This window comes from Lethenteron reissneri, chromosome 64 (genome assembly GCF_015708825.2).
Source record: "Lethenteron reissneri isolate LAM-NWPU_2019-01 chromosome 64, ASM1570882v1, whole genome shotgun sequence".
Classification (NCBI taxonomy): domain Eukaryota; kingdom Metazoa; phylum Chordata; class Hyperoartia; order Petromyzontiformes; family Petromyzontidae; genus Lethenteron; species Lethenteron reissneri.
The window spans coordinates 1516039-1528419 of record NC_083842.1 but is presented as its reverse complement, the minus strand read 5'-3'; the positions used below and the strand labels follow the sequence as shown (position 1 = coordinate 1528419).

At 46.6% G+C, this 12381-nt stretch overlaps 1 protein-coding gene across 1 annotated transcript in view; it reads right to left on the bottom strand.

The window, feature by feature from the left end:
• The window catches only part of LOC133358985 (mucin-3B-like), a 63742-nt gene that overhangs the window by 8921 nt on the left and 42440 nt on the right, over positions 1 to 12381 (bottom strand). The window contains exons 8-14 of the mRNA XM_061577364.1: positions 10001 to 10069; positions 8895 to 8975; positions 5721 to 5828; positions 5442 to 5608; positions 4268 to 4373; positions 2378 to 2440; positions 537 to 574 (exon numbers count right to left, since the gene is read on the bottom strand). Of these exons, the coding sequence (XP_061433348.1) occupies positions 537 to 574; positions 2378 to 2440; positions 4268 to 4373; positions 5442 to 5608; positions 5721 to 5828; positions 8895 to 8975; positions 10001 to 10069 (632 nt within the window). The remainder of the gene's footprint in view (positions 1 to 536; positions 575 to 2377; positions 2441 to 4267; positions 4374 to 5441; positions 5609 to 5720; positions 5829 to 8894; positions 8976 to 10000; positions 10070 to 12381) is intronic.

Genomic DNA, 12381 nt, shown 5'->3' with positions numbered 1-12381 from the left:
AGCCCCTTGCGGGAACTCGGCGGAATACACGTGGCTTGCATTGCTGCTTACGAATCACACCTTTTCGCGTGTATCTGAAGCGCTGCGTACAAATCTGGTTCCATAACGACTTTATCTCTTGCGATAATTCATAATTACATTGGTACATATTGCATCGATTCAGACTTTCTCGTTCCATGTTATCTGGCCAGCTGGTGGATATCAGGTCTGGGGCACTAGGGTGTTGATATGACTACCTCGCCTGGTATGCAGGAGGTCGTGGGTTTGATACCAGCCCTCAAACTTGTTGTATATTTATAATTTGCAGGGATTTTTCTCCGGGTCTTCCAGTTTTTCCCTCCACATTTAGAAACATGTATTTAGAGTATTTGGCTGCTATAAATGTCCACATGATAAGCCACTTCCGTTGAGCTATCATTTGTGGCCAGGTCGCTTCTGAAAAAAGAGCAATACAGCTCAGTGGGCCTTACCTGGCAAAATAAAAGAAAAGTTTTTTTCGTGATAGTTTTCGTGAGAACAATTGAGGAGTCTCTCACCGCATGGATGTGGAGTGGCCAGAACTCCACGATGAGGACTGCTCCCGCCATGACACCAGCGGGTGGAGAAGAGAGAGAAGACACGCGCGCCACCGCCATTAGCAACGTCGTGACAACAGGCGAAGCGCAGCTCCCTCACGTTGCGTTCACAGCACCGTGATCAACGTTGACGTCAAGGCACGGCGTGACAGTGAATTAATCACAAAGGGCATAGGCTCACATCGAGTAAATCGAAACAGGACAAACGACACTTCTTCATTCTGTGTAATTCTACTGAAATGAGCCACATTAAATGCAACACTGAATTTATACATTGGGGTTTTTTTTTAAAAACGCTTTCAACCAATATAGAAGGTGTTGTCCGTAAACGAATGACTTCCGTATAAAGTTCTAATGCTATAAGGGATTTATATGCCTTCAGTGTAAAGCTGTAGTGCCATTAGGGACTTGCCCGACTGAAAACTGGCCAAATCGATCTAAAGGTTGCCCAAAGCTTGCGAGACACGAAAAGGCCCCTTCGCTCGATGGCAACGCGTTACCACTCGACGCCACCATCGGCTTGGCATCTCTCTCCCGCACAGGAACCACCCTCGCCTCTCCATCTCCTTTGAGGTCACCCTCCTCCCAGGTGCATTCTCTCTCCCTCCGGCGGCCAGTCCATCAGCAGACTTGTCCATCCGTCATCATTCCCTTCTCGCAGTGTGTTCTGCCCAAGCCCATTTTGCTTCCATCGACCATCAATTTGATGACACTAAATTTCGATTTAAATTTCGATTTTATTTCATTCACCTGAGGAAGGCTGCTTGCATTGTGGCCGAAAGGTCGTGAGAATTTTATTGAATGTTTAATTATTATTTTATTATTTCCCTTCTACGTGACTTGACCGAAAGAACCAAGAATTTGATGCCACTAATTTGCCCTTCCATTGTAATGGTCAGCGTCGATGTTTCCGATCCGTGCTGTGATGGTGGTTGATGTGCAACGCTTGAAAACCGTCTTCGTTGGGCACATTCGTATGTTGTCGTTTTTAAATCGAATTGAGCTTGGTATAATCAATCCATCTTGCCGTTGTCTATTAATGGTGTTGTTTTCAAAGGGGGGCCACTGCCTGCTGGTGGCAAAGAATCTTGAGAGCCTTGAAGACTCAAGCAGCTGTGGCAGTATAAATTTCGATTTAAAGCTTTCGTGACTGCAGGGATTCATCTTCTTGGTTCTTTCGGTAAAGTCACGTAGAAGGGAAATAATAAAAATAAACATAATAAAATACAATTCTCACGACGTTTCGGCAACAACGCAAGCAGCCGTCCTCAGGTGAAGAACAAGTCTGTCGGAAAGACAGCGTCTGAATGACGTCTGTCGGAAAGACAGCGTCTGAATGACGCGATCTAACCCAAAAAAAACTATTATGGATGATATTGTAGCTTGTCAATTGTACAATGATATTGGTCGTGAAACCCTACGTGTTAAACCTGTCCATAGTCTGCTTGTCCTGAAACAATGCTGTTAAAACACTCCCACAAGGCCACGCGGCTGATGGCTGGTGGAATAAATACTTTCAATGGATTTATGTGGAGATGGATATGTGGAGGAGACACGCCGTTTATTTATGAAACTCCACTTCCAGTTAGGTGATCATCGGTAATTCAGTGGTTCAGGAGAGAGCTGGTGCAATGCGTGTACTGTGAAAGAACTGGGATTGATGAAATTGGAGCTCGCAAATTACAGTTAAATCGAGCTTTGGTGATGCTAAGGGTGAGGAATTTGCCTTTCAAAATGTGTTTGGTCGAAGAGACCGATGCAAAGTCACGGCCATCATTCCCCACCATCATTCCCCACCTCACCTGCGCCTGCAGCTTTTGCAGCTGAGCCCGAAGTTCCACGCTCTCCTGCTCCTTCTCATCCAGCTGATGGGGCAGATGAACAGTCCTCAGTTTATACCCTCAGCACATGCTTCGAAAATAGCAATACAATCATTATCAGCTTGCGGCCTTGCACGCACAACATATGCCGCCTTCTATTATCAGCAGAGGCACGGGATAACGCTTAAGGAACTGTGTTGGCACTCGGAGATAATTTTAACCGTGACTTTGTCCATTGGCAATGGCGGAGCCAGGATTTTCAAGTAGGGGGGCAACCCCTCTAGCAATGAAAAATGATAGGAGTTGTTAGTAAGTAAGGACTTGTCCCTTGCTTTTTGTTCGACGCGTGTGCGGCGATGGCGCAGCCATCGATCGAGGGTCGAATTCGAACCGTGAGTGATCGGCATCGCGCTCGCTGAAGGTGAATGCCTTCAGGGAAGTCGTGTACTGTAAACGGAACTGCGTACAATTCTGTGAGTCACTTATAACTGCTTTGCCGTCACTTATTGCCAATTATGGACTCAGACTATTGTCCAATCATCTCATAGAGTCCCTGGCACGTAATAATATGCTACACAGTGGCAGTGGGGGTCGCAAAATGCCGATTTACTACTAATAAACCCCAATGATCCGATCGAAATTAGGGATTTTGATCAGATTATTAGAGGGGCACGTGCCACCCCACCCTGATGGCATCATCCGTCCACACCTTCTCATTCGCTATCAACACTGACTGCTGTATTCACTAATAGATGACGAGTATCTGTTACAAGAGACGAATACCCTTCCTGGACCACCTGGTTGTCCATGCAAGCCAGGTGTTGTAGTCTGTCAATGTTACATTGAATGAAGTGCAGTCCGCATCGGGTGCATGTCGATTGGGCGTGCGCGAGAGCACATCCTGCACGGATTCTGCTCAAGCAAATAAATCCAAGTGATGTTTGGATCAATAACAATCTTGGCTTTGCTTTGTATTCGACATTTGCTGCAACGTCAGCGATGATATATTCAAGCGTGTTTAACAGTACTTCTATATGTATAAGAAGTAGCACTACAGTAAAAAGTATATAATATACAGAAGTATATTATATATTATAAAAGTACAATATTACTTCTAGATATAGCTTTGTATAAATACACACTTGCAAGCAGGCATCCTAACCCATCTGTAACGTAGTCACATTTGCAACGTAGTGACACTTGGGGCGGTCTGCAGGTGGGACGCACAGCTGCTTGCTGAACGAGCCGAGGTCCGCCCCCGCACACTTTGCACGTCAAACACAAGCGCAGCGCGCCCCGTGTCGTTTGCGTCCGCGGTGACGATCCACACCTACGCTCAGCATGGTCGCCACCGGTCTGTGGAACTTCAGGGTCGGAGGCCACAGCCATATATGTCCCGGCTAAACAAGCACTCCTGCACCGCTGGTTTACAACCCCACATCTGGAATATGCCTTTTTTTACTTCATCTTTAAATGGTGCAATATGGCAATAGCCCGGTTTACGTCAAGGATGCGTTTCTGAAAAGGGCGCCGAATATTGAAATGACGTAAATCGGAGTAATTTACAGGGCAGGTGGAGGCGGAGGCCGAGGCGACGGATACGAGAAGGGACGGGTGATGCTGTCAGCGACAGAAGTGTTTTTTTAAGCATTACACTGTTTGAGGATCACAAACGTAGAGGTTAAATTTCCCTTTTGTTAAGCAAACCTCACCAAATCACTGTGAGGTTGGAAAATCAGGCAGGCAGAGCTCAAAAAGCCGCAAGCTGGTTCAACAAAGCACATTGCTGTGGCAGGCGTGCACACGCCAGTGGCAGGCACACGCAACAGAGGCTGCGTGTGGCTCAGCGCGGTGCAGCAGCCCGCGGCTCACCTGCTTATGCAGCACCATCATCTTACGGGACTGTGACTTGAGCAGCTCGTCCATGCCCTGCACCTTCTCCCGCAGGGCCGCTGCCTCTGCTTGAACCCTCCCGCAGCTGCACCCCAACACGGGCAGAGAATTAATTTAGAAACGAATGGATTCAATCCGTCTTTCGCCTCTGCCAGTGCTACAACTCACGGTGAACGTCGCCACCCCTGAACGTGTACCGAAGGCATTGGGAACTCCCCGCATTATTGGCGATGAAATGAAAAGGCAAGGTTCAAGGTGAACTCGGCAATGTATTGCTCACATCACTGCTGGTAGAAGAGCCCCCCACTAGGGGGAGATCTAGAGAGCCCTATGGAGAGGGCATTTTAGTCAATCGAGTCTTGTGGATAGCGTGTCGCGCCGAGCATTGCGATTGATCCGAGTGCACGAACTGCTCCAAAAAATAACCATCTCGATCAGAACATCAGTGGCAATCGATGTCATTACTTGGGCCGCAAATGTAATTGGAAAGCTACGATGATTCATGTGACTATTAACGCGTTTCGTTGAGGCAAGTTTTGGTGGAACGCCGCAGTAGGTGGTGGTTTTGGTGGAAAGCCGCTCTTTCGGTAGCAAATTTCTTCTGGGTCCGCACAGTAACGCGTTGCGGCTCTGCACAGACGGCAGACTATCTGCTCACTCGGGCCAGGCGGCTGCGTCGTTATTACTGGCGCGCAATGACGCCGCCCTCTAAGCCCTGCCACCCTAGGGGGACGACCAGGTGGATCTTTGTCCACGACACCCGCACACTCGCCGCTGAAGGGTACCTGGCATGGTCAGATTCGGCACCTGTTGATGGCACGGGCAGCCTCCAGCATCCACAAAAGGTGCAGAAAGGAAATAAAAAGTCGGCTCACAGCTACGAGCAAAGTGTCGGAGCAGATAAAGGGTAACATCGTGATGCGTCTGCCAGCCACCTTCATCTCACGCCAGATGACTTCTGTTTTATTTTCAGGGGTTTAGTTTTTTTTGACATCTTTTATTTTGAAGTGGTTTATTTTAAATCGAGCCTCCATCACTCTGCATCGCCTCAACAGGTACCCAGCTTGGCACAAGAGCCATGGCGACGTTGGTGCCACCGAGCGGTAAACCGTAGCTCTTGTGGCGACGGCGCAGGAGGGGCAAAGCGTCTCACCATTCGGACTTGGCCCCGTGCGAGCCATCGCCGACCGCGGTCAGGTCAGCGTCTCCGAAGGCGTCGAGCTTCGTCGAGCCGCTCGACGTTGCCCACGAACGGCCGGCATTGAGCGCCCCCGACGAGGTGGCCTGCACCGAGGCCTCGCTCGCATGCTGCCCCTCCGCCTGCAGGGAGGTGGCCACGGGGTGAGACACTGCGGGAGGGGGGGGGGCTCTTGCAACACGCACGTACGCACGCACGTACAATGGACACGACGTGCGTGTGAGGGTTGCTTGCCTGTGCACTCCCGCTGCTGCCAGACGTGTTCGAAGGCCTGTAGGCGGGCGGCAGTGTGAAGTCCCAGAGTCCAACTGGCATGGCGGTCGTTTTGGTCATGGCACTCTCCTGTGGCACAGAAGCGGCACGAGTGGGGCGAGCTTTTCTTGCGCGTCCACAACCCACTCATGGACATCACTCGACCGATCATCATTGCCCAGTACTGGCACCGCTTTTTCAAGGCACAGAATGGAGTATTATGAATACAGAGTTCACATGTGATTACAATGAGAAGTGAGTGGATTCCATTGATTAGGTATACTCAGTACCAGGATATGTGTATGTATGTTGAACTTCCTTCCAACCGCAAGTAGCCAACCGTGCTAATTGGAGGTGCGAACATTTACAGAATCGGCACGAACTGTTTATTAGCAGAGACTGTATGTCAGTGTATGTTTTTTGTCTTCAAAATGTTGGGATATTGAGTTTAGGAATTGAGGTTATGGATCTGTGTTTGTATTTAAAAAAAAAATCATAGTTGTTGGGAATAGACCTAAAGGCTCAAAATGCCAAGTGGATAGCAAGAAACGGCACTGTTTGAGGTGTAGCAGATGAGATTTTATAACTTTGGCCAAGGTTATGCAAATTTGCGAAAATGGACACGGGGAGGGGATTCCCAAGTGCAGCAGGGGGAGGAATAAATCTGCAAGAGAAGCGTTTGGACCTGCGGTGTGCGGAGGAACACCGCGTGCATCGGATGACACAGTCTGGCTGAGTCCTCGTCATGGGCGGAGGATTCAGAGTTAGGTTCATTGGAACAGTAGCCACGGTAGTAGCAAGAGAAGAGTTATAAGGAGATGACCGACTGCCAGTGAGTGAATGGAGTGACCCAGTGAGCACTGGATCATCAATCGGACTGCTTGGCGTTTCAACTTCAGGCAAATTTGCGCTTTGAATTGCAGTAGTAATAATTGTTCATCGTCAAAGAAGGCTTTTGACGTGCACAAGAAAACCACACTTTTTCAATGCTTCCTGAGCCAGATTAGTAGTACAGCTATTATATGACAGCTCAGGTGAGATTGTTGTGCCAAGCAGGTGAATGGTTTCGCTCTGCATGAGAACATCATCATTAAACAAAACAGGAGGTACTGTGGCAGTGCCATCCTTACGTAATATCATCATTGACTGCGGTGTTGTCCCTTGAACATGACCAGCAAAATTCCAGCGCTAATTGTGAAGGTGTCAAACCTTCAACGACTGCATATATTGACCTCTCAGTTAGAAAGCTAGAAATCCGAACTTGCAGAGGAGATTCCACATAACGGTATAGCATTGAGAGTGGTGTGCAGTGCCAGACATGACCAAAATACTCTACGAATGTCAAGGACTCTGACCATTCACTCTCAAATTTGTTAAAGGCTTGAGCTCTAAACATGAGATACATAAACCTGTAGATCATACTTGATGGAATCTCGACTGATGATCACTCAGAATCGCTGATGACTGCAAGTGACGTAGGAGCTGATCGTGGATGATATATCCCATCACTTTGTAAAGTCACGAGGTCAATACTCTTTGGTTCTTTCGGTAAAGTCACGTAGGTAAAAAATAAAATAAAATAAATCATGACGTTTCGATTGCAAGACAAGCAATCATCAATCGAAACGTCGTGATTTAATGTATTTTTCTACCTACGTGATTTTACCGAAAGAACCAAAGAGTATGGATCCCTGCAGTCACGAAAACTTCAAATCTAGATTTTTAACGAGGTCAAGGTGACAGGGTGATCATTATTGACACGGTATCGATCACCCTCTTTTCAGACCAGTAGGACCTTGAGGTCATTTCAAAGCGTGTTTAATCTGACTGTGGGAAGGAATCGGTAGAGATGAGATGTTATTTGGTCATCAAAGTCAAATTTGTCAAAAAAATAGTCGCCAAAAAGCTTGGCCTCGTATTTTACGTCGATAATTAAAGACCCAGATTCATCCCTTATCAGTGGAGAGAAGTTTAGCAGATATCGTTTCAAACAGTTTTCGCAAACTATCAAAGCATAGGAGAGGCAACTGGACAGCTTCCTGCATTTGCGATTTAACGAGGTATGACTGGATTTACTTTTCAGGTTTCTATCTTTTGTCTTGTTCATTGACCAGGCTTATTATAATGAAGAGCTTTAAACCCAAGTTTTGTTTTGGGGACATTCAAATTAGTTTAAATTGTAGGGATAAAAGTTATATTTCAGATGAAGTGAATTCTAAAACGAGCGTGCTTAGTGTAAAATAAATGTTTTGCTTATGCCAATGACAACTATTATGACTGCGTTTTCAAAGTCATGCGTCTGCTGAACGTCAGCGTTTGCTTTATAACACAGATGACACTGGAAGCCTGAAGGGAACTTGTCATGTTTTACAAACGAAACCAATTCAATTATTTTTACATTTGGAACAACAATACGTGTCACCTTGTCAAAACGTTTGCTTGATGTTAAAATGTAATTTCTGAAAAAGCTCTCAGGGTGTTAACGCATCAAAACTGAAATGAAACCAAAAACACATACCCGATCGGTCACAATAACCCTCAGCGTGTGTGCACGCGCATACATGCATACTGAACGGGCATGGGTACACCGCACTGCATGTTGCGTGTAGATGAGCAATATTGTTTATTTATGTGCTGCTTTGATAGGGGCTATGGCTGGTTGTGAACATGTTTGTGCGTGTGTGCGCTATATTTGCTAACGGATCTTGTCCCAACACTATGCAGATGAATCGGAGCGGTGGCGTAGCAGTTAGCGCGCTGCGCTACGAACCCGGCGACCCAGGTTCGATTCCCACTCACGGCGAACACCGGTGACGATTATCTGAACCGGTCCTGGGCCTCCCCTAGGTCGACTCAGCAGGTGTCGTGGGGTAAAGTGTGGATTCACACGAGTATCTGGTGCGATGTGTAAACATCGCCGCTAGGGAGACAAAGCCGGCCGGATGTGGTGTTGACCACCCACCCCCTCGTGTGCCGTGCCGGCCTTTATAGGTGCTCGGCAACAGCACTTGCCCAGACAGTCTGTTAAAGCTATACGGGGGATCTTTGTCTTTAGTCACTAACAGATCGTGTCCCAACACCGTGCAGATAAATTTGAACTCTTTGTCTTTGCTGTACGCTCTGCGCAGAGACAGTGCGGGGTCCCGTGGCACCTACCACAATCTCCTCTCTGGTGACTGACTCCAATTCCCCAGTGGCTTTGAGATCAGCCCAGCTCACGGCCTTGGGTTTCATTTCCTGTTAATGACATTTTAAGATTTACTTGAGATGAGAGAGAAACGCGTGCCACTAAGTACACCGATTTAAAGTCACACTCACGAGCATCACATTTAGATTTCATAACATTCCACAGATGTCTCTAACATTTCTCAATAACCTAGTTATGGTCTTATGTATGACTGGTCTCTCTGTGTGGATTAAAATACTCCAGAAGGTGCCTTTTGTGTTTGTCTACATGTAAGTTGCCTTACAACACTTGAAATCTTTTTGGCCACAATCATGCCGAGTCTTCTTGGTGCATCTAGGATGGATTGTGTGCTCAGAGATACCAGAATTATCTGGACAGGGTTCAGAGAAAACGATTAGGACAAAGTTGTTGGTAGATAACTTGTGTCGCTGGGTTGTGTAGCCTGCATATTAAGCCATCACACACCCAAACAAATTTGGGTGGATGAAGGAGATAAACTGGTGTGGAGATCAATCCAGCACAAGAACACGTGGTGCTAAATCGACTTGCTGCTGGCTGGTATCAGATTGGCTTTTGTGGAGGAGGCAGCATCCCAGTAACATATCGAATGGCGCTGCTGGGCAGCTGTCATCGATAACCCTCCAGAAACAACAGGAGACATGTGATCAACGTTCACAATATTAAGCAGAGTTCGGGATTGTAAAAGCATTTGAATTTGGCCAGTTACTGAAGTCTGGTGACCCATAACAATGGAGTCTGTTATATGACCTCACACCAGCAATCCTACACATGACTTAGGAGGCAAAAATGCTCATGATCTTTAAGCAACGAAGACTATCAACAGCAAATATCCACAGACTGAATTCTGTATAGAAAGTGCATTAAAATGAAGGAGTGAACGTTCTACGCATGTGCCACCACTACAGCCCAGTATTTGTGCAATGACGCATGAGGTGGTCTCTTTTTCCGAGCAGACGTCAAAGCATAAGGAACGTGTCATCTTGCACGTGGAATAAAAATGCCCCGGATTAAAAAGAGACGTCAACGGGCATCGTAGCCCTGCATTCCCATTCACCTCCAGGTCTTCTTTCCGTTCCTCCGGCAGTGACTGCAAAGAGTGAGAGGAGCTGGAAGTCACCGAAATCTGTTTCAACCACAAAAACAAATCACGTCGGTGAAACACGTTAGAGCTGCCTCCACGACAGCACGGCTCACATGACGCACAGGCTGGGCCATCGATGGATACCCCCCACTAAAATAGTAGGGAGACATTGTAGGAAAAACAATAGTGGAATTCAAAGGGCTCTGCGCAACAAATTATTTGGTGATGCTGCGTTGGCAGTGGTGCACTGCACAAACAAGAACAAACAAAAACCTCAACACGTTCATAAATAAAACTGTGGCCTCAAAAAGAAAATTGAAAAATCTACGGCGTTTCAGGCAATGGCCATTATTGCGAGCACACAAAGGCCAGAGAGGTAGCACATTTACCCACTTATTACATGATTACAATACATTGTTACATATTGTAATAACCGCTCTCCTGGTACATAGCCGGCGCGATTTGCTTTCAACATTCCATGATGCGTCGTCGGCTGAGGTTACGCATATCTCGCGGTTATTGTCGCGCGTGCGTGCCACCTCGGCCAATCGACGGCACACAAGTCACTTGTGACTGACCACGTACTACACGAGGCCAGGGTCAGTAGAAATGAGTCGGGTCGCTGTGAATGGGCGCCACGGTGGCGAGATGTTTACTACCTGGGCTGGTATACGGAAGGTCGTTTTTGCATGCCTCTCTCCCAGTGGTCACGTGAATGTATCTCTGGGTTTTCCCCTCCAAATTTAGAAACATGCATTTAGAGTACTCTTTGGTTCTTTCGGTAAAGTCACGTAGGTGAAATAAAATAAAATCTAGAATGCATTTAGAGAATGCATTTAGAGTATTTGGCTGCAATAAACTTCCACGTGCTAAGCCACTTTATTGAGCTATCATTAGAAGCCAGGTCGCTACTGAAAAATAGCTAGAAAGCGCTGTGGGCCTCACCTGTCAGCGTAGAATAGTATTAGTTTTAAACGGATCGGTGTATTTTAGTGACTATTCCTGCAGACAGAAGGGAACGTCGCAGGGCAAACGAGGAACAGAAGAGGGTAGGGGAGAAGAGACAGACGGAGGAGAGAGTGGAGAGAAATGTCAACAAGTGATTGAGAGGGGATGCTGAGAGATGAGGGAGGGAAGCGATGGTGAGTTTCACTGACGGCCCTCGCAATGCCAGAGGCACCGGGAGACGATTGAGGGCGGGAGAGGGACAAGGAAACATACATCCAACTGGCACGTTTAACAATTGTGAGGCTGAGCACGGTCACTTGATGAAGCCATCTTCCTGAAGCGTCCATGGATCACCCGTTTTAATAAGAACGTGACTATACTCTTTGGTTATTTCGGTAAAGTCACGTAGGTAAAAGATAAAATAAATTACATCACGACGTTCTGGGCGCAACACAAGCGTCCGTCAAAACGTGACGACATAAAAGATTAGTTGATTAAAAAAACATTCTTATATTCAGGAATGGGTAGGAAATGTAAGCCTCACCGCAACTAACCAGGGTTAGAGTCTTGGATTCAAAGGATTGAACAATTGTGATTGGACATACACATTCTGGATTTACAATTGACCATTTTTTTCCAAAAATTACATTATTTTATGCAATCGCCGGTGTTGGAGAAGCAAATCAGAGTGGATAATCCAGGCAGAGAGCAATGTGCGATGTGGCATGCGAGCTGCAGCCAGCTCTCCGTGAGCGTGGAACCACGGGGGAATGTAAAGTGGAGGGTTAAATCAGGACAAAATTACAATTTAACATTTATTCATGCGTTTCAAAATTATTTACGCTGGGAAGCCCTAAGTTATTGAGTTTTGCAGGGATGTCCCTCACTAAAGGGCACATTTTTTTATGATGATATTTTTTGTATATTTAAACATGTGGACAACTATACTGTCAATCAATAAAATCCAAGATAATCATGAAGGTTTAAACATGTCTCATCTAAAAGGGCCATAAAAGTGCATATTTAATCTGAACAAATATGGGGGAAAAAGTCACGATAATTAATTATGTTAAAATGTTAAAATACAAATGAGAGGCAGTGGCTGGGTGGCCCATGGACCAGAGCACAGCGCTGAGAGGCTGGGTTCACATCGGGGTTACAGTCACCTTGCCACGGAGCTGGTTGGCAAGTGCAGCGAGCTGATGATCGCAGTCACCCACGACTGCACCGAATAAATGTACATACAGGTAGTCCCCGAGTTACGATGGTCCCACTTACGATATTACAATCTTACGATGGCGATAGCGATAAGACAAAATTGCCATCAACAACCTAACATCGTTCAAGTATGCAGACGACGGACAGAATCTGAGTGAGTACAGTACAATATGATACGTTACGATACG